Source organism: Tachysurus fulvidraco, chromosome 2 (genome assembly GCF_022655615.1).
Source record: "Tachysurus fulvidraco isolate hzauxx_2018 chromosome 2, HZAU_PFXX_2.0, whole genome shotgun sequence".
NCBI classification, from domain to species: Eukaryota; Metazoa; Chordata; class Actinopteri; order Siluriformes; family Bagridae; genus Tachysurus; species Tachysurus fulvidraco.
Window position 1 is genome coordinate 13339889 of NC_062519.1, and position 23517 is coordinate 13363405.

At 37.1% G+C, this 23517-nt stretch overlaps 1 protein-coding gene and 1 long non-coding RNA gene across 3 annotated transcripts in view; both read left to right on the plus strand.

Moving 5' to 3' along the window:
* On the plus strand, nt 1–11863 carry LOC113641575. 2 transcript variants are annotated; one of them, XR_007138573.1, is made up of 5 exons: nt 1–435; nt 2224–2459; nt 9874–9942; nt 10108–10216; nt 11113–11863. It is a non-coding gene; the product is annotated as an uncharacterized LOC113641575 (long non-coding RNA). The 2 variants fall into 2 exon arrangements; XR_007138572.1 differs by having other exon boundaries at nt 10108–11863.
* A 3574-nt stretch (nt 11864–15437) lies between these two features.
* Nucleotides 15438–23517, plus strand: part of mapkapk2a (MAPK activated protein kinase 2a) — a 29478-nt gene continuing 21398 nt past the window's right edge. Inside the window, exon 1 of the mRNA XM_027144355.2 lies at nt 15438–16137. Coding sequence (XP_027000156.2) covers nt 15904–16137 — 234 coding nt within the window. The 5' untranslated portion in view covers nt 15438–15903. The remainder of the gene's footprint in view (nt 16138–23517) is intronic.

Here is a 23517-nt window from a genome sequence, read left to right on the forward strand (position 1 = left end):
TAGAAAGATTAGTTTTGTTTTGTTTCCTCAGAAAAGGAACATGTCTGGAAATTTCTTGATGTGGTAATCACATACGCTGCAGATTGCAAAGCTCTAGATCTGGTTTCTAAACCACTCATCTATGCTGTAGCAGATCCTACAATTCGTTTTTGTTCATGTTTCATATTCGAAGTGAGAAACAGTGTTTTTCAGTCCAGTTATAACTCCAACAAATTGGCTGTTGAATAATCATCCAAACAAAAGGTACATATCAGGGTTTGGTCACATGTCTCTGTGGACCCTGTCTCTGGGATTTTACAGCATCAGATGCTTGTTACCAGGGCATCGCTGTTGCTAGGTAAACAGTTTATTCTCGGAAAGGATCAGATTTCAGATTTCGTTTGCGACAAGCAGAAGACATCTTGGGCAAGCTTGCAGGTGACAGGAAGTGTGCAGGTGATAAAGAGAATATCTTTTTCTCACACATACACACACACACACACACACACACACACACACACACACACACACACACACACACACACACACACACACTTTCACAGATACAGTACACACAAGTGTGATCTCTTGTGAGAATGATGTGGGGAGGAAAGAGGCACCTCCTTGAGCATCATGGAAACATAAACATTAACTTTTTGTCGTTTAGCTGCTGTCAGCACTGGGAAGAACAAGCTCTAGCTTTTCCAAGGGATTTTCCCCAAGTAATGCATGCTAGCTAGGCATTTTTAGTCAGCTGAGACTGAGACCTTGATATTGGTAAAATATATAGCAGCGCCTATTGACGGTCACTGAATGAGATTTTATTAAGTTCCAGCATGCTCCTACTTGTAGGAACATCACCTTATTTATCCACAGAACCACATGATGCAATTAGCACAGGTGGCATAATAAATAAAACTATTAATCATATTGACATGACTAGGATCAGTATAACAGCTCTAACAAGAATGGCTGGTTTAATTTTATGAGGAAATCTGTATAATTAAAAGTACTACTAGAAAAGTTCTACTTCTCTTTCATACCTAATTGTACAGCTGAAACTTTCTGAACCATTTGCTCTTAGCTAACTAGCCTGTCTCTGCTAGTACTGTACTAGCCTTCACTGAAAAACTTAGCTGGCTGCGTTCATACACAGACGAATGTGTTATTTATGCCTTTTCAGAACCATTTTGCTTTGAGGGCTGACAAAAAAAAAAAAAATCAAGACATTCATTTTGGAAGATGTTGACAATATTAGGCCTGGCTAGCAAAGACTGAGAAAGAACTAGCAAAGATTAGTCAGAACTGCCCCTGCTACCTAGCAGATATAACTGGCTATACATTATTTTGCAATTATACCATTTAAATTCTTGAATTTGATTCAAGGATTTCATAAACATGTTATTTAGGAATAATGTATAATTGTTGATGTGCTGATTTATTTTGAAATTCATAGAAGAAGCCTCTAGTGTCAGGTTAATCTATTTATGAACGACTTCATGGTGTTTGGTTTCTACTTACAAAAGTACATTTTTGTTTTTCTACAGAGACCAACTGTCATATGATGTGCTATGACAAGTGATAACTTGTTTCTCAGACATTTGGAACAACCTTAAATGGATCCAAACCTCAAATATATACAGAGAACATGGGTATTAGTATATTTATAATAATTTGTAAACATTTGCAACTTGCTTTCATGTAAAATACATGCTTTTCTAGGAAAATAATCATTATTTGGGAGGCAACTGTAGCTCTGCTTCACATAATACTTCAACACATCATAGTTGACTATCTCTATGTAATTGCACGACCCATTGTAAATAATTTTTTTTATAACAGCACAACATGTTGTGAATGCAATGCTTCGCAATTCAAACACAATTCTAGCCAGACGTTATATTATGCCAAATATGCCATGATTTGGCCGCTAGGTTTAAGATTTGTAAGTTTGAGATCAATGGAACAAATCAATGTTTTCAGAAGAACTTCGTAATAAATTACTTTCTATCAGGTGACTAGGTGTTAGTTAGAATTAGAATTGCAGTGTGACAATAGGATATAAACTGTTATGTTGTTTAAAAAAAAGGTGGTGAGTTGGACAAAAGAAGCCAATTATATTCATGTTAAATTTACACCAAAGCCAAACCTATACGAGTGTTAGAACAACAATTGTTTGTGAGCATGTGTTGGGCATATGTTCATGTTTGCTCCCGTGTGTTTTCGTATGTGTGTATTATGCAGGAGGACAGGTGGGCCAGAGAGAGATCCAGATCTCCTCCCCAACAGCTGATGGCCTTCACAGAGCCCTATCCAAGCTTTGTTCTTGTCCCTCACTGACCACTGAGTACTTTTCCATGTCACAGCAAGGCCCTAAAGAGTCCAAAATCCATCTGCACATGACATAAGCTGGGAGAGGTTTCCTCTGTATGCTAATCCGGAACTAGTCTGATGGTTGCCTTACAAAAAACAAGTCCTAGGTAAGTGCAAATGGGAACTAGGATAGTGTGATTGTGTGCATTTTAGGAAACTCCAACATCCTGTGTGATTGGCGTAACACTCGCAGATACTGGAATAAATGCCAGAGATCAAAGATTAAACGCCATTTGAAAGAAGATTAGCACAAAATCAAATGTCAGGCACCCAAGTGCCATTCTACACGTCAATAAATCAAAATCAGGCTTTATTGAAATAAATATTGCAAAGTATATTGTACATTAGAAATATACTGCAAAGTTAAACAGTATAAATGAATAAAACCTGGGAAACCTTCCCAGAATCAATTAAAAAAACCTGACACATATTTGATGACCTGATTTGTATCAAGAACTTGCCTAGGATAGATATGATGAGAGGGATGTAAACTTTTCATACATTTCATGTAAGAATGCAAACTGTATTTCTGATCCATTTAAACAACTTTGAATTTCTATAGTTTAAAGGTGTACAGCAGATAACCTGACAATCAGTGAAAACCCTGACTCATAAAATGAACAGACCAATTTTGTGACAAGATTCTTTCACTATAAATAACTAAGCTGGATATCAGTAAAAAACATATTTTCAACCCTGGATAATAAGGGCTCTAATAAGCTCTAGCCATCAGTTTGAAGAGCTGTTGATATCAAACTAGGAGTTTCAGAGCTTTTTGTATATTTTCCTTAGTGTTATGGACAATGACAGAGAAGCATCAAAGGATAGTTTTGGAAATATTGAGATTTAATTTTAATACGTCATCTTTTTTCTGAATACTATAATTTTTTTTGGTGATTAGGTACTACACCTGAATTCATCCAATTAAATGCTCTCCAGACTGTTTTTGTCTCAACCCTGGGGTTGGGGTCTTGCTCTACAGTAACAGCTTGTTAGCAGCAAACATGGTTGAGCATGTCTTTTGTGTGTGTGTCATTCCACACAATATTTCCTTTATCAACTATCCCTTGTTTGAGTTTGAGTTCATTCACATGGAAAAGATGCAGTTACATTGTTGGGTATGTGATGTAGTGTTTTGCCAAATTGGTGCTGTTCAATGTTAGAATTTCTTGCTGGATTTGGTTCCACTCGTGTTCAACATTGGGTCAAATACTATGACTATGAAAATTGTAGATTCACACTGAAGGCATCAAAACTATGAATTAACACATGTGGAATTATATACGTACATAACAAAAAAGTGTGAAACCACTGAAAATATGTCATATTCTAGGTTCTTCAAAGTAGCCACCTTTTGCTTTGATTACTGCTTTGCACACTCTTGGCATTCTCTTGATGAGCTTCAAGAGGTAGTCACCTGAAATGGTCTTCCAACAGTCTTGAAGGAGTTCCCAGAGATGCTTAGCACTTGTTGGCCATTTTGCCTTCACTCTGCGGTCCAGCTCACCCCAAACCATCTCGATTGGGTTCAGGTCTGGTGACTGTGGAGACCAGGTCATCTGGCGCAGCACCCCATCACTCTCCTTCATGGTCAAATAGCCCTTACACAGCCTGGAGGTGTGTTTGGGGTCATTGTCCTGTTGAAAAGGTGGTGTGTCCAAACTTTTGGAAGGTGTGTCCAAACTTTTGGTCTGTACTGTATTTACAGCATAAACAACATACAGTTTCTCATTGTTTAAGATATTGTACACATTAAAATAGACAGACACATTAGAAATGCAGCATTTTCCTGGACAGGAAGGTCGGCTTCAGGTAATTGTCTGATTTCAGAAAGTAACTGACTGCGTTTTGGTTTCAAGGGCGATGTCTGCATGTCCCTTCCTTGCTGTGGAAAGCTTGGGTGACATCTGCACACGTTATTTCTGTTGAACTCTAATTGGCCAATAAGCCTTAAGGGAGGTTATTCGTTTAATCCTGTTAACCACTGAAACTTGCACTGGAAACGTGAACAAACACGAGAGCTGCCGTTGATGCGGATATTGTAGGATTGGAGGTTTATTTATACGTTCTATCCTCTGGGAAAATATGAAGAGGGATTAGCCTTCATTCTCAGTGTCCTCACTCATCCCAGACTGTGGAATGAAGGGAACGGGCCAGTTGGCCTTTGGGTCAAATGTCTGAACATGGTCATGGACAAGGCATGAGCTTAAGTCTGAGGCATTAATGGGTCTGTTTTCTTGGTTGAATAGACAGAATGATTACAGATAACGTGTAATGGTGTCATCCGTTTAAGGAGGTGGTGGTGTTCCAAATGATTTGGCAAGCTTCAGCATAATTTCTTGATATACCAGAATACTGTATGGGAGGACCCATACAGGGTTTAGCTCTTGGCATGTATATACATTATTTTTCACTTATATTTTCATATTTGATATAGTTTTTTAAAATATATAGTTTATACTTTTTTATTTATCTACCTCCTTTTGGTTATTTTTTTTTATCCCAAATTGCATTCCTTATGTCTGAATACCGGACAGATGCAAAAAAACATTTCACTGCATGTCGTACTCTGTATGTAAGTGTATCTGACAAATAAAATATGATTTGCTTTGATATTAAAGATTTATCCTAACCTAGGACCACTTCTAACCTTACCTAGCCACACCGACCCATTATTGAACACAAGAAAAAGCTTATTTTAGATCACCATTCTTCAATCACTCAAATCTATTGCAGCCTGCCCCTTTGCACCATATGAGAATGGAATATGCTTTGTGGGTTAATCTTTCTCACAAAGTGACTCTTTCAACCATGGTACTCGCTGGATTTAACACAGGTGCCAGGTCTGAGATTGAGTGAGTGGCTTGTGTTTCTTCTTTTTTCTGCACCTGGTCAGACATGGGGTGTGTGAGTAGGGGGAAGGGAAAGACGACAGCAGGTGTCTGAGTCTGCAGTGTGTCAGTGCTGAGAGATCACTACCAACGCAGACGGGATACGGTTCCAGCAGGTTTGCACCGCTATTTACAGAGTTTCTTTTGTTAGTAAAATGTCAGACATACAGTGATGGGCTTGTCTGTAAATATCATAGTACTTAAATGCCATGTTAGTCCCCAGACCAATCCATTTAAATGCCTTGCTAGGGTGAAAGATGAATGCACTCATGCCTCATCTCATCGAGGTCAGCGTTTTTTATGATTTGAACTCGATGATAGAAAGCAGTCTGTAATTGCTAAGTGACCAGACACAAGTCTGATCTTGTTTACGTGAATCTCTGTTTTGCCTCGACTGGTTGGTGTCTGTCCAGAGTATTGGGTTACAGTGAGGGGAATGGAGATTGGTGGATATTGTGCCTATTACTTGGAACACATCCCAAAGACCACTTGATTCCCAAAAATCAGTCGTATATAGCAAGTGGGGAATTTTAGGTATTGCATGATGTTTTGCTTCTGTCATGACCTGCTGGGGGTTAAAGTAGGGCAGTTCTTCCACTCAAGTGGGATCTAACTTGGCACAAAAAATAGGCTATACAAATAATCATCATAAAGATCCTCACTGTTTATCGGAACAATTGAGATGGAGGAAGACAGTGTGACAGTGAAACATGGAAGGCCAGAACTAACAGTCTCCTACTTACCTTCCTGCTCTGCTCTGGACAAAACCATTGTGCAACATACATTTCCTCCAGTTCAGGGATATAGTAATAATGTATATATAGTTGTTCTGGCTATATTCTTGCTTCATACAAGGTCAGAGAAGGTCGGTATTATGGCTAGGGCTTAATAACACTTTGTTACTTACTGTCATAAGTCTTATAACCCAAGTGTCTCATGATTATGTATCACCAGTAGACCTTGCTTATTTGTACACATTTATAATAATTTACTCATCATTTAATGATTTCTAATGACATGACAAAGACATGCTGCATCACTCTTTCAGTAATCGAGTGAACAGAAAGTATAAGGCTCTGTTTGCTGAGGTGTTCTTTATTTGTTCTAGGGAAGGTTATGTCCTCTTCCGAGGGGATCATTTCCAGTCTCCCTCATTTCTTTGTCTTCTCCTTCTTTGGCCTAAGTTTGGCCACCCCTTTGGCAGTGATAAAATGACCAGTACAGAGAATTCACAATGTCTTCTTCAATACCAGGGGATCATTTCAGTCACAGGACATTGACTGTCTCTTTTCTGTCTATAATCACATGACCACAGCAGAACTCTGTGGTTTAAGAGATGATGAATTACTTTTTATGAGCTGTTTGTTCTTTATTCCTTATTTATATATTTATAACATCTGTTTGTGACTAAATGACTTTTAGACTGTTGCTGCATGGCTATGGATTCATTCTGTCTCTTGAGTATGTGACATATTAAGGCTATTTCTGCAGCACTGTGTACATTCGTGCTCTCCTGAAGTAAGCACAAGTGCTTTTAAAGGATCTTCTTCGATTCATATTAAAATAAAATGGCCCGTGGTTGAGTGATAGACTTTCCTCAACATCGTACTGTCCTCAAAGCCTTTGGCAAACACAAGTGAGATTAATGAACTGACTACAGCGAGCTGGTTGTCTGATTCACAGAACCGAAATAAACATCATAAACAATAAACACAGCAAACATCTAACACAGGCTTGTAAGAAAACCATATCCGCTCTATTTTATTCTGTATCATGCACATGGTTCGTACATGGTGCTTTGGAATATTTATTTCCAATTAATGTGTAAAATTTAGCTTTGATGCTTCAGCCTTCTTTCTGTGTTTGTGCGTGATATCACTGCCCTCAGATTCCTTAGTCTCCAAAGAAATTGGAACATGTTGAACCTGTGTCTGTGCTCAGAGGGCTGCAATAACTCTCCTTTCAGAGTCTGGTTGGTAGAACTAGGGTAGAAGTGGAAATACCTGGAGACTCTGATAAGTCTGAAGCACCAACAAAATCAATGTTACAGCCTGTCTGTAAAAACATTGCCTAAACATCTATCTATCTATCTATCTATCTATCTATCTATCTATCTATCTATCTATCTATCTATCTATCTATCTATCTATCTATCTATCTATCTATCTATCTATCTATCTAATTTTAATTCTGAACTTTTATACAAAGATTAATGTCATACAATATTAAAATTTTGTACTATGTTTATTTTCTGTAAAGATGCTTTGAGATAATGTCCATAGATTAAAGCGCTGTACAAATAATTTTGAATTGAATTGAAATTAATTGAATTGAATTGAATCCTGTTACAAACTGCTCTTGCATTTGACCTACTCCCTGGGCACAGACATACCTAGAAGACCTACCTAGACCTTCTACACTAGGTGTAGTGTGTGATGATTACTGCATTGTGGTTTAGCTGCTTTGCTAATTCCTTGTGGAATTTTGTGGATGTGTAATGGGGGAACTGAGGTAAGCGTTACACTACTCTTGATTTGTGTATTGGGAAGTGTAGTTAGCATTCTCCTGCAAGCATGTTTTAGCCTTAAATTCTCTGATTGGTAGCTAATTTACAATTAGCTGGTAGCTGGGAAATTGTCTGTAAAAAGCTAAGTCTATAATAGAAGCTATAGACAAATTATCTACAAATAGACAAACAAATTACTACAATATCAGCATTTTGGTTCACATCAGTGTGATTTGTAGCCTTTCCACCACTGTCGCTATCATTCAGAACTAATTGGCAATCTAGAAAGGGTGCAGTGGGTTCACAATGATCTGTCCACACAAGCAAGTCAGCTCCCAGCTTAGACAACACATGAAATCAAATCCTCAGCTCGATATAGAAATCTCTGCCAAGCGTGAATGTTGGATCGCGAGCGAGCCTTGATGGACTTTTACTTTAAATAGATAACGTGAACTTGGCTAGAGAACATCTCAAATTGGCAGTGAAGGATTCCTCACACATGCTGAAGTGATCACATCTGAAAAATACAACAATAAAAAAGAAATGAAAAACAAGCATGTTAATATTTTATGAAATGGTTTATATACAGTTGTGGCAGTAAATGGCATTAAAATGGTCAAATCTGTTAGAACGTGTGTATAAAGGGTATCCGCAACCTCCGGCAATGGGAAAAATTTTGAAATCTGTACAGTTGTCATTTATTTTGTTGTATCCTGTATCGATTTTTTATAACCATTTTGGTCTCGCACACTTATTCCAAGTATAAAGTAAAATACTGGAGTATCGATAGACTGTAGAACAGAAACATCATCTGATAAAATGTAAAATTAATGAAAAGTGAAAAGAAAAAACTTCCTCTTGTGACAAAAAGGCAACATGATCCACTTTCTGTCTTCATTAATTCTACTGTAATGTGAGTGTGCAGACAGTTGACATGGGGAAGGTCAAGACATGGCACATCTTGAAGCTTCCTAAGAGCTTCATATCCTGGTTGTACATAAAAATTAGCTTATGTTAGAGTTTTGGAAATACTTTGGGAAAATTTCAAATTAAGTAGGTACCATGAGGTAGACTAGAGATGTTGACTTGGGACAAGCGCTTTGTTTAGACTAGGGGCATAATGTAATGAAGCTGTTTGTATCTGCTTTTGTTTAGTGCAACAAAAACCCATCTGTAATTGGATTTGGATTTAAACCCAAAGTGGGCAAGAGCTAAACATGAAGTGTTTTTAAAATATGAAACCTACCACTATGCCCCTAGAAACACTAGGAAACGCTGGGAAAATCCGAGAGATAAAAATACGAGCACCGTCAGCATGGTCTTTCAGTTCTGACTTAGACAGTTTCACACAACCTCAGCTCGAGTTTATAATTGATCTCAGTTAGAGATGTGTGTGGGAGTGTTTTTTTTAAAAATCATGTTCCAGTCAGGTATAATGTTTGCCCTATGATATTTAGACTTTAATTCTTTTTGATTCCCAAAATATAGAAAGAAGAATTATGTAGCCTCATTTAAGATAAGCTACCCAGAACAGGCAGTTACTAATGATGCTATAAATGTATTGCACAGTATAAGACTTTCACATTGATCACAGTATTCACTCGTTTCAGATAAATAACTGATTAATGCCTACTTGAGGGTGTTTTCAGACCTGTAGAACTGTGTTTTGATCCAAAACTGGGGACTTAAATTGTTAAAATGGTGCATTTTCTCCTTTGCTCGGTTTCTTTAAAAATAGTAAGTAAGTTTAAAAAACTACCAAAATGTATGCAAGTTAAAAATGAGTAAACTGTCCACTCATTGTTCCAAGGTCACCTGTTTACTGTACGTGCTGCTCATAGAGATCATCCATCACAACGGATCGTCAGCAGATCGTCCGTGAGCTTACTGTGGCTTTCTTTTTAGCTGTACTCATTATAATTTATCAGTTTGAGCAGAAATCTGTTTTATCTGGACAACATTGTTACGTAACATGTTATTTAATGTTAGTCCGTTGGGTTTTGCTTTCCCACCACAAGTACAATTCAAACCCCATGTTTATAGTGATGCACTCATTCTAATACGTTATTTTTTCTATGGTATGAAATGTGAGCTATTGTTGATTTGGTGATGTTTTCTATGCAGTGATGTTTCTTTAGGACATTTGGATGGAGTCTGCAATGTCTGCGCTTTTCCAGATATGAAGACACTGGGGTTTGTATGTTTTTGGGTTGCATGATTTTTTTTTGTATTTGTTTTAACACACTGAATTACACACTGGATTACCAATGTATCAATCATTTTATGTTACATATAGAAAATATAAAACATTTAAATATGAGTAATAACTTTCCGTCCTTTTCTCCTTCCCCACCAAAGGCATTCCCAGTCCAGACACTAATGGAGCCTCGGACAGGGAATTGCAAGTCTGTTCAGAACACTGTGTTCTTACTGTTCTTTGTCTTAGCTCATGAAAAAACAACAACAGGTATTCATGTGTCAATATTAAAACATAGGTAGGAAAACATTTGTGTAGTACATTGTGTCACAGTACATTTGGAGCTGAAGCGTAATATCTAAGTGTGTAATAAGAGGAAAAGAAAAGGCAGTGTCTGTGTATAAGAGCATTACTGTGCGCTTAGTAAAGCCTGAGAGGTTTGGTTACATAATTGCTAGAATAACAGTCATATCTTGTCAACATGGGGGTACACAGTGGAAAGTACTTTATAACAACAGTGTGTCTGTTTGGGATTTAGCACCACCTTGCTGGGTGATGAGTCTATTCAGCTGATATCTGGGGTTTAAAAGGTGGATCTCAAAACAAAAGCTGGGATCATATTTATCCCTCTATAATCTTAGATGTCAAACGGAAAAGCCAAACGTTTTAAATTGAATCAAGCGTTTTAAAATCAAGTCTTACTAAAGGCATTATGTGAACTTAATTTACTCAGCTATGTTACTATGCTGAAAGAACATAGTAAGAACATACAAAGTGGGAAGAATAGATTTACTTTACTTTATTGCATTCATGTTAATTCGGATGTTAGATTAGAAATTTTCTCATGTTTACATTAAAGGTGAGACAATATACATTCTCTCTCTCTCTCTCTCTCTCTCTCTCTCTCTCTCTCTCTCTCTCTCTCTCTCTACTCTCTCTATATATGTTTGTGTCTCTTTTGTAACATGTTGCATATGTTAAACTATGGCTGTATATAAATTGAGGAGCATAGAGAAGGTTATGTTTAAAGATGGCGCCATCGTGAGGTTAAAAGATTTTCTGCACATCCTGGATGCACTAACTAAATGTCATCTGGTGCTCTGTGTAGAGACTCAGGGTCTGCTGTGAATTTTAAAAAATCTGTCTCTCTTTTCCCATTTCTGCAGCACACCCACATAAAAACAGCTTTTGAAAAGGTCCCAAAGTGGAGTTGGACATGGGTCAAACACAACACTGAGACATGTCAGGAGACAATAGAAGTGATCAGATTACACTCCAAATTCCAGGAAAGGATTAGTTTTGATTGGCTGAATGTCTGTGCAAACAATGCTGTATAATAATACAAGATCAAAAACACAACTATAGTTTGAAACCTGGACTCTTATTAGGGCCTTGTTGCTAATCGCAAAGGGCAAGACTGAGATATTGAGTTGTTGTGTGTGAGATAATAACACTAACACAAATAATTGAAAAAGTTTGTACACCTGTATGATTGAATCAACAATATATAAATGTATGGTAATGAGACATAATAGTAGTACAAATGTAGTGTGATTCTTGCCTCCTAACAAAAATATGACTGTATGTCCACCCTGGGTTCAGTCCTGAGCTCAGGTTACTGTTAGCACAGAGAATATTCTGGTTTCATTTGGTTTTTGTGGTAATCCTCCATGTAGTGCAGAATTTATGCCTCTATATTGTTCCAGGGTGTGAATATTCATGTGAAAATGTCCTGTCTTGCACCTAGTGTTGCTGTGATAGGCTCAAGATCCACTGTTCACTTGTCGAAGATAAACCGTTTAATAAATTCATAAATACAGAAATAAATTAATACATTCCACTATTTATGAAATTATCTCACAAAGCATGTGTGAGGCACAACAAGCCCACATCTCCCATCTGCCTGTATGTGTCATGGGTTTTGCATCAGCCCTAATCTAAGTTAATACTGCTGTATGCCTCAGAGGCTGTAAAGGATACTTCATTCTGAGAACATTTCTCTCTCTCTCTCTCTCTCTCTCTCTCTCTCTCTCTCTCTCTCTCTCTCTCTCTCTCTCTCTCTACACTATGGCTTTTTATCATTATCGTGAGATAAAATGTATATTTAATAAAAGCATTCATAACAAAACTTAAAAAAGTTAGCTGACGTATTTATTACGTATAGATTTATTTAAGTAATTAATTAGTTTATGGTTTAATGCCATATCGGCAGCAATGGCTATATTTATGACAAGATCATTACATACATAAAATCTATAATAATAATAATAATAATAATAATAATAATAATAATAATAATAATAATACATTTCAATACATTTACAAAACTATACATATATGAGTAACAACAGTAATGATAACATTCAAATTCAAATGATCAACATTCAATGATAACAATCTGTGACAGAAATTCTAAAAATCTTCCAGGGGAAACATTTTCTGAATAAAGACGTTGTCTAATATCATTTTAAACTCAAGAAAGTCGAATAATTCACGAATTAAGTACAGCTTTCCTTTCTCTGGCTTTATACATCTATCACTGATTTTTAAAAAAAAAAACATTTATAATTTTATGTGTGCTTTTCTTAACTTCACTGACACAATACTTTATTTTACATTGCACTATGTAAATTTATTCTATTTTTATACACTTTTTATTGTATATTTTCACATTTTATATTGTTACTCTTGGTATTATTTTCCTCTTTGTGGCACTGCTATTATTTGTTGCATTTTTTTTTAATTTATTTTTTGTTTTACATTTTTACTGGGAAAAATGTCTAATAATTCAGTCTAAATGTCTAATAATTCATGAAAAGTCCATGTCATCGTTGCAGCGACCTCTATCGGCGCGGAGGAAATGTTTATAAATGGCTAAAACTAGTTAACAAAAATACAGTCATTTGTCTGATTCAGGAGGAAAACACTGTGGGATGATTCATGGATTTGTTATAATCACTAACGGGACAAAATTATTTTAGGCCAGGCACTGTGGAGATAATTGTAATGGTTTGGATATGTACACAAATGCAAAACATTGGAAACATGGCTGTTTATCAGCATATTATATATTTTTTGTATCATCATCCTCATTCAAGGAAAAAATACAAAGTTGACACATTTGCTTATTGGCACATTTTATTATAGGTTAATTAATTGGCATATGAGCACATTTGCAAAACAAAAATTTTAATACAGAGTGTTTTTAGTAATTGCAAATCTCGTACAAAGGGTGGAGGAGTGAATAGAACCACCAACCTTTCAGGTAGCAATGTAATAAAAAAATAAAATAAATAAAGAATAATATGTTATTTAATAATAATAATAATAATAATAATAATAATAATAATAATAATAATAATAATAAGTTTATTTCAAAAACAAAATAATTATGTATAGGCTCCGACCCCAAACTCCTTAGTTGGGATATGCGAATAAAGGCTTCCATGCCCAAATTTCATTTCCAGTTTCATCATTGCTTCACTCTGCTGTGGCACTGGCCACTCCATGCAGCCTCTTCTCCTGATGTTTAGTTCATGTGGATTGCAAAGGAGTAGTGTCCCAAACAATGTGCATTTAGCTTCACGATTAAAGGCGCTTTTTACAATTGACATTGTCTCAGCGCAACTTTACAGAACATAAACATAAAACAAAAGGTTAATATAATGATAATAGAAAGATTAATAAAATTACAAAATTCAAGATTAATATTAGACTTATATTTAAATGTGTTTGTATTTTTATCCCCAATGAGCAAATCTGAGGTGACTCAGGTGGCTGTGGTGAGGAAAAACTCCCTTGAATGGAAGAAACCGTGAGAGGAACCAGACTCAAAGGGGAACCCACCCTCATATGGGTGACACTGGAGGGTGTGATTGTAAATATACAGTCTGATAAATGTTGTATTGATGAAGATATTGTTGTCCTCAAAGACCACATGGAGTTGCTATCTCCTCTTTAGTATAGCAGAGTTAGGGTTGCCATACGGGATTTGTCCCGTATTTTAAATAGGTCCACATTATACAGCATCCCATGCAAATCACCCCACCCACATTGTGTGGAGACGCGTCCTATTCTGCCCCTGATTGGGTAATACTCGTTGCCATCGTTGGTTTGATTGGTTTGTTTTAGGGTTACGGGCCGTGAAACACGGCCAATCAGAGTCAGAGGAGGGCGGGTCGCCGCCTCGCCGGTTCTTTTGACAGAGTCAGAGTGACAGAAAATCCATATGGAACAGGTGCTCTGTGGAGCTCATCAGGAGTGAGCTCTTGATCACTTTTAACTTTGAGCAGTCCTGTTCAGAGTTTTACTGTAGCTGTTTGAAAGACAAACAGCTTCTCAGTGCTGCACGGAGTGATAATAAGTACACTTATAAAAGAAAGCAGGCCTGACATGCTCCAATACAGCACACTACTACTTCTGGTCCGCTGATATTCACTGATACACTGGCATACATCCACTGATGTTATGATGTTCATGGAAGATCTTTTGCAAGTTAGAATTACTAAGTTCTGGATCTGTTAATTTAATAATAAGTTAATAAAATATCTCACAAGTTCCTCCAAAAGCTTATTTTTTTGTGCTCTCAGTCACACTTTGTTGGCATATATTTATTATTGTCATAGCTGTGTATTCAATATGACCACTTAAGTTGTGATAGTGAGAGACTGATTGCATCTGTTCACATTGATTTCAGAGAGTTAGCTTCAGGATCCTCAAAGTGTCAGCCTCAGGATCCTCTGCCTAAGGATCCTCATCGAGTCAGCCTCAGGATCCTTACAGAGTCTGCCTCAGAATCCTTACAGAGTCTGCCTCAGGATCCTTACAGACTCTGCCTCAGGATCCTCACAGACTCTGCCTCAGGATCCTCATAGTCTCTAGGCAGAGTCTGTGAGGATCCTGAGTCAGACTCTATGACAGAGTCTGCCTCAGGATCCTCACAGAGTCTGCCTCAGGATCCTCACAGATTCTGCCTCAGGATCCTCACAGTGTCTGCCTCAGGATCCTCACAGTGTCTGCCTCAGGATCCTCATAGTGTCTGCCTCAGGATCCTCACAGAGTCTGATTCAGGATCCTCATAGTGTCTGCCTCAGGATCCTCACAGAGTCTGCTTCAGGATCCTCATAGTGTCTGCCTCAGGATCCTCATAGTGTCTGCCTCAGGATCCTCACAGTGTCTGCTTCAGGATCCTCACAGAGTCTGCCTCATCTCAGTGGAGGCCCGAAATCTTCATGACACGGAATACAATGGGAGCTGATACAAATATTATTGAAAAGTAACAAATAAATGTATTGAGGTATGATTTCACTATTGTGATATGGGAGAAAAGACTTTCTAATCTGTTTAACCGGCTCTCTATAATAGGCTATTTATTCTTCATGAAAATGGGATTAGTCTATTGCGTAATACCTGGTGAAAGTCAGACAAATTTTTTTTGTGTCATGGCGTTTCCTTTAAGAACCGGAGCGTTCCAGCTAGAAACGTGACGTCACGAAAAAAAAGTGTCGAGGGAGAGCCGCGAGACACTGGCTCAAAGTAACGGAGGGGCTGAGCGCGAGCTGAAGAGCTAGCCGGCTAGCTAGCGGTCGCCATTTTTTAAAAAACAATTTAAGTATTTTAAAGTACTTGCTCAGTATTTTTACGACTCGTTGGAGCGTTATACTATTAACCGGTTAAAAACACACCGTTCGGAGCGCTTTCCTCGGTTAGAATTGGCGGAATGGATATTAGCTGGCCAGCTAGCTGACAAGCTACCTTCGAGCTAGCATCAAAGTTGCCGAAACTAGCCGAAGCAGTTTCCCAGGTTTTTATTTTTATTTTTTTTAACTGTAAATTATTTTAAAGTTTAGTAAAAGTAGGTCACTAAGTTTAGGAATACACAACAGAGAAAATTGTGCTGTGAAAGCGAAGAAGAGGGTAAAAGGAGCGGTGGTGTCCTCTCCTGGGTCCCGGGCACGATGTTGTCCAACTCACAGAATCAGCTGGTGTTTCCTAACCAGCAACAACAGCAGCAGCAGCAGCAGCAGCAAGCGTTACAGCACCTACAGTTTCACCCCAAACCCACGCTTCAGATAAAGAAAAACGCTATAACCGACGACTACAAGGTCACCAACCAGGTCTTAGGCTTGGGTATCAATGGGAAGGTGTTGGAAATCGTTCAGAAGAAGAACGGGGAGAAGTACGCGCTGAAGGTGAGGGCATTAGCCAAGTGCTAAACAGCTAAAACACTCCACCTCAACCGGTTTAGGTACCCATGGTATCGAGAAGAGAAACTAATTCTAATATTGTTTCAAATCTCGTTTAAGAAACGTATGTTTGTTTGTTTGTTTATTTTTACCTCGGCTTATCACTCGCCTTCGATTTGGACACGTTTGGCGAGCCCTTTTAAAAATGTTATTGTCTTGATCCGTTTTATTCTATAGTTGATCATTTGATTTTTCATGATGTCTAAGGAAGTAGACAAGGAGAACCTGGGATCGTTTAGAGCCACCAGAAAGACGTTCGTTTGTTTTAATGTCACGCAGATTTGCAATTGGAAAATAAATCTGTATGCTGACTCTTAAATGTTTATTTACATAATTGCTGTGTAGTCTAAAGGGCACTTTTACATTAGTTAGGAAGATGATCATCAGAAATCCACTACACCCGAGCTACTGGTCATTTACCTTTTCTGTCTTTGGAGAGCGTCTCAGAGCAGAACCACTTCATTCTGGCTTACTCATAAAATAATGGCATCTTACTGTACAAAGCGCTGTGGGCGTTTTGGCACAAGTAAAGGTTAGACGATAGGACGGACAAAATAGTTGTGTTTATTTGTCTCAAAGGTCAGAACTCTCACACTCCTGCAGCCTGCCTCCTCCCACTATCCGTCAGAAGTAGAGTGAAAAAAGCAGAGGCGTTCATTCACACCCTCGCTTCTGAGTGAAATGTTGTGTCGGCAGCCAAGTGATTTCTGGTGTATTGCTTAAAAAACACGAGTCCCTTGTCAGAGTTTCTCTGCCAGTCAATAAGGCAAAATGCCAACATTCAGCAAATCAGTTGGAATGGCTTGTCTGGTGGTGTGAAAGAGATGGCTTGAACATTGTGTTAACAGGGACTTTGATGTCAATGACTTGCGTGAGTTTGTTTTGCTGTATTGACGCTTCTCCTCTCCGATGTCAGATCTGGCACCAGATAGCATTCATCGTCATCTTTTGGCCTGGCCCTTTTTAGCTGCACAAGAACGCTGTATGTCTTACGTGTGTGTAAGTGAGAGAGATTAGACTAGACGGATAAAGGGGAGATGGAGACAGTGGCGCCTCTTCGTAGAGAACGTGAATGATCACTGAACAGAGGAAGGGAGGTTTCCCCTGTCCATTCTAATGTGCACCTTCAGTCAATATATTAGATGGAAAAAGTGAATTATGACTGACCTGAAACTACATTGACGGTTAAGGAAATCTATTCTGATCTTTTCTTTGAGTTAACCTAGTTACTTAAGTTTAAAAAAGTTGAAGCTTTATTCAGAGTGGTTCTTTAGATCCCATTCCAAATTTATTCCTCCTTTTGCTGTCATAATAACCTCCACTTATCAGAGAAGGCTTTCCAATACATTTGAATATGGTTGTGGGACGCATTTAGCCGCCAGAGCATTAGGGAGTTCAGGAGGTGTTTGGTGAGAAGGCCTGGGGTGCATCCTAGTTCCACTCAAAAGTGTTCAGTCGGTGCACGTCAGCATGCTGTGTTGGCCACACATCATCTGCAACTGCAACCTTGGAAAAACATGGCAACATTTTATGGACTTGCATGTGGATGTTGCCATGCATAGGCCAGGTCTAGGCCACTTACTTTCATTGACAAGAAATTGTAATACTTCAGTCTATAATAAACTGTGTGTCAATGGTTTAGAGAAGAACCATATACATCTGTGATGCTTAGCTACATACAGTCATGTGTGAAAAACGGGCACCCCATTAAATATTAAGTAATTTGTCTACATGTCAAGTTCTGATCTTGTTTAATTTGTACCTATAGATGAAAGTGATGTAGTTGATTGAAAACAACAACAATATAATCACTTTTCACTTATTAAACTCAATCAACAAAAAAAGTATTTCAGCAGAGGGAAAAGGTAGCTAGTATTAACTAGTAGCTAGTATTTCCCTCTTTGGCTGAAATAACCTCAATGAGACATGAACCGGAAGAAAGATTCCACCACAATGCAGAAGTCTTTCAGCTGTGTGGTGTTTTTAGGATTTAAATCTCTTTTTTTTCTTCTTCTTTTCAGCCAGTCCTTGGTGGCTTTACTGGAGTGTTTTTGTCATGTTGCATGGTCTAGTTCCATTTCAGCTTAATTTTTTTTTTGACAGATGTTCCACAGGCACCTTCTGATACAATGAGAATTCATAGAGGATTCTATGATTCTATGCCCTCAAGTTTCCTGCTTGCATAGTTTCCATGATGATTAAAGTTATGCGGTCTCTTTCTGATAGTAGATCTTTGACTCTTTGACATCAACTGCATCCATGCAATGCTGTAGGTCCTGTGATGATATTTTAGAGACTTCTTTAAGCATCTTGCAGTCTGTTGTTCTGGTGAATTTACTTGCATGTCCTGACCTGGCCATGTTGCCAGTTGTTTTAAATGTTCTCCTCTTGTAAATGATTTTTCGGACAGTGGAATGGCTGATTACAAATTCTTTTCAGAACTTTTTATATTCCTTACCAACTCATAAGCATCACTAATCTTCTGAGGGCTCTTTGGATCTCATCATGATGATACCACTTACTTCAACAATTAAGAGAAAACCAAAATAAATTCAAGTTTCAATTCAAGTTTACAACAGACATCGTCTCAAAGCAGCTTTACCGAGCATAAACATAAATATATAAATATATGTTTAAATAAGACGAGCCTTCTTCAAGATGCTCTGTAACAATGTTCTAATAGTTTGCACTTGATGTAATACACCAATAGGTAAATTTTATCAATATTACGTACAAATAAATGGGGGGGGGTGTCTTTTTTCCCATAAGAATTTAGATTTTTTTTTAATTACATTTTAATTTCAATAGATCATTTAAAAAAAGACATTTCTTTGGTTTTATTTGTTTAGTTATATTAATTGTTTTCTTCCAATAATTTTAAAATGAATATCAAGCCCGTATTTTTTAATTATTTAAAAAAGTTGTCCTACTTAACTTGGTGTTTTACCCCCACTTTCTGCCCTGCTTTTATTAGGACCAAAGGGAAGAGGTATTTGGTAAATGTTTTTGGTAAATGCTTTAAATAAAGCAGTCTACTTTCACAAGCAACGTTTTTAGTTAGTTGCTGAACACATTTTTAATCAGGGCAGATTACACATTTATAGACCATTTTTTCTCTTTCCCGTTAACGTTCACTGTGGAAGTGACTAATCGTGTTTGTGCATGTGGCACTTTGTTTATACTTGCAAAAGCATTTTTAAAGTCTCAGAAGCCTTTTGGTTGAAAACAAAGCTCTTGTGTGCACCGAAGCCATCGGCAAAAAACAGGAGAAGTACCTTCATATGCTAAACTTGGGCATCATTGGTACAGGTATGAAGTGTCTGGGTGGCAGGTTTTGTGAATGCCCGTCCCTTTCTTTTTCCTTGATTACTTACTACAGTTGGTATGTTCAAAGCCGTACCTTCTTCAAACAAATGCACTTTCTTCTGTTTTTCTAGAGAATTTAGATATTAACTCTGAGTGTATACTAAAGAATTAGCAACAGAACATAAATACCATTTTCTCTGATAGTGTCTAAGGTTGGCATCAGTTCATCCAGTGTACATCATCTGATTTGTTTATCTGATTAAGCATGGGATTAAGCTGCCGTGTGTGTGTTATTTATCTAAAAGTGTGGTGCTGCGGCAGACACTGTTCCATCTTCAGCTGTCACACTGTGTCTCATTTTTGATGATATATGGGTTAATTGGTTAATTTTATAGTGATGGAAATGTGGGATAAAAAACCTGGTAAAATGTAATAGTCTTGGCTCCTTTATGGATAAATATTGATTATTTTTGGCACAATTTTACAGTCAGGTTTTTCAGGAGTGTTATTGTCTGCTGATAAAGCACCACAGCATGCAAATGTAGACAAATTACTCGAGTGATATTTATTTGCATAGTTGGAAATGATTAGCTGGGTAATTGGTAGAGTTTGCAAATCATGTAATGTCATCTTTCACAGACAATTCAGACAATAAAATATATTTGATTCTACAGGCAAAGAGATGCTTTGCAAGTCATAATGCATTTAATTGGTACATCCATAATGATTGAATTGCCTCACAGTGAATCCCTGCAGTATTACACAGCTAGTAATCTGCTCTCTTCACATCCGCATAACACTCATTTTAATAATGAAGGAAGCAAGTGAAAAAATAACAAACATGGTTCACATTCATTGCTGCAACCTTAGGTCACATCAGATTGCACATACTTTTACAGAATACCTTATCTATACACACACCCAAGCAGTTTATATGAGCTGGTAGATGAAGATATGGATAGATTCTCATTATTCTTTTGATCTATAGATTAATGATGCAGTTCCACAAATTAAATCGGCATTTCCCCAATATTTTGGTCTTAAAGACAGCATAATTAATGCTACACAATTATAATAATATCATATCATATATCAATATCATATATCATAAATTAATGTGACCTCTGAAAATGCTGGTTGTATATCTATTACTGCTTTTAAGTTGTGCTTCTGTATTGAGATGAGGTTATTTCTAGTGGGATCTTGTGATCATGCTTGTTTATTTGTCTTTGCCTGGGGTCAAAACTGTTCCTTGGAATTTCATAAGGCTGCTGTTTTACATAAATGTGCACTGGTGGTACATATCACTGTTATCCTAGATCATTGTTTAGAACATTTACTTGCTCTACACTTTCTCGCTCATTTTCAACGATAAAGTAATGAGTATTGTGCTTTGTGACTATGGCAGTTTTACTTGTTACTAAAGATAACAGGAAATGAAGAAATAAAACTACCTGCTGATGGTGGTTTCTGAATTATCTGTTTACAGTCAACAATCATCCCAAGCCTGGAGTGTGTGCTGCTTAGTTTTATTTCCCTGTCACTGAATGATTTGGGGAACACATGCTTAATTGAAAAGCAGATCACTAAATCCTGTTTACAAAAGATAAATTTGTCTGGGAAGGCAAAGGCAAAATTAAGCACAATAATATTGCAGTGAAAAATTATTTGGCATGTCTTAACCAGATGGTTGTTAGGAGCAGCAAAAACACATGACGTTATTCCTGGTGGTGCACAGTGTTGCTGCGTTTGTGTGATGGTCACGACTTGTAAGGTAACTTGCTCATCGGAATTTTTTGGTGGTATTTTATGCTTTCATTTGCAAGTAGAATGTACAAGCTAAAATGGCATCATTACAGCTTACAAATGACCTCCTGCATGGCAAATCACACACAGCATTTGAAAATAACTCTTTATTTAATTGAACCAGTTTTCAGACATCCATCTCTCCCATGATATAACATGTCTGCACACCCCCGTTTAAAAAAAAAAAACAAACAAAAAAAACCTTGGGAATCTGTAAAATAACAATAAAAAAATTGTAGAAAATCTGGTGCTTCAGTGACCTGACGAAGAACAGCACATCCCTCTTTAAATTGATGAGAAGACCAGAAGAAAGCTGGACAGGACAAGCAAGCAACATTAAAAGAATTCTAACAATTTCTGGGAATACCGGTTACTGCCTACATCTGACAACAATCTTAAGAATTTTAGCACAAAACCCAAAGGGTTCTTCTAGAACACTTAAGATGAGGAGGGCATTCATGTATGATAGCGACCTGAAGCAAACCTCCACATTAACAAAAGAATGGCTTTACCATACCAACTCATATGAAGGTTTTGGAATGGCACAGTCTTTGACAGTTAGAATGTATCACATGAAATATAATCAATAATATAAAGACAGAGTAACAGCCAATTCTGAAGATTCTAGGACTGGACAGTGTCTTATATTTAGAGGGTAATAAAAGGATGGGTTATGGCAAACAATCTCACAAACTTTATATGTTCGTGTTGTAATCTAATGTACTTATTTTGTGTTACTGTTTTCTTTTTTGCTCTTTGCAAAATGTTATTAAGGCAGAAATATTGACTTTCTCATTATCTTTGATTGCATAAACCTGAATAAAGAGCAGCAAGTGTAGGTTTTTATATAGCATGCAAAGAACTTCCTGCTGGCACAGAAGAAGCCTTCTCACTGACTTTACAGTCAACCAACCCCAAACAATTTCCTGGAGCCCATCCAATAACCAGTGCACTCAACACTTATCATTTCTAACAAGCCTTTCTAATGACCCTTTTTTAACCTTGAGAATGTGTCTGTTGTTTTGATCAAATTGTATCACAGCAAATAAAGATTGTTTTTCCCATTCGAGACTGATGCTGAAATTGCAGTAAGAATTCAAGAATGCAATCAGAATACAGCCACCCTAAAGCATGTGTCTGAAAGAATGATCTGTCTTGTCTTTGTTTTGTATACGCATGGATTAGGTTTTTGTTTTTTTTAAACTATAGCCGAACTACTCGTGACCCAAACCCTTGGTACATTTATATACAGACACACACACACACACACACACACCTTTAACATGGTGTAACAGTTGTTGCCTGCCACCACCCTACCTTCTTAGCATGTTGATATTTCCTGTTTAACCACAAACTTTTCAGAATGAGGACATTCAAAACTCTGAATCAGTAAGCATTCTTGTTTGGAGAAGCCTACAGGCCTATCATTTCCTCATTTAAAGAATTAATGACTTTTCACCTGATTTTAAATGTTTCTCACAAATTTTGGTCTGTTTGACTTTATCTTGTTAAAATACAAAACTATTCTCTGACCAAAGGGCTGTTCACATAATTAAGACTCATTCTGATACTTCGCGTTCGGCGTAATTTGGTCTTACTGATAATGTTGTAGTGCTGTGATTTCTAATGAGCTCCCCAAGGTTGTGCGTTCTCCAATGGTTTATATCATAGGTACACTATATAATAATTCGAATATATAATTCTCTATATAATATGTAATATATATATATATATATATATATATATATATATATATATATATATATATATATATATATATATATATATATATATATTATATATTACATATTATATAAATATAATATATAATATATAAATCTCTATATAATATGTAATTCGAATCAAGACTGTGTTGGTTTGATGTAACTTTCATTATGCTGCGAAATATTAATATTTTAAATACTACATTTTCTGATGTGCTAATTGATGTCAATCTGGACCAACTTTTCAATAGTCGAATGAACCAGACGTATTTTCTCATTTGACCTTAAATGCACATGACTAGCACACGATTCAATAAGAGGAAACTTGTAAGATTGAGCAAGTTTGCTTCAATGGTGGTTGTGGACAATGAAACACAAATGTCTGCCACCACACAGTCAGTCAAGTGTAATAAAGCTTTAGGGGAAAATGTGCCTATCTATTTGTTTATTTTTGTGGTTTAATTTCAAAAAGTCCTTCTCAAGAGTTCAT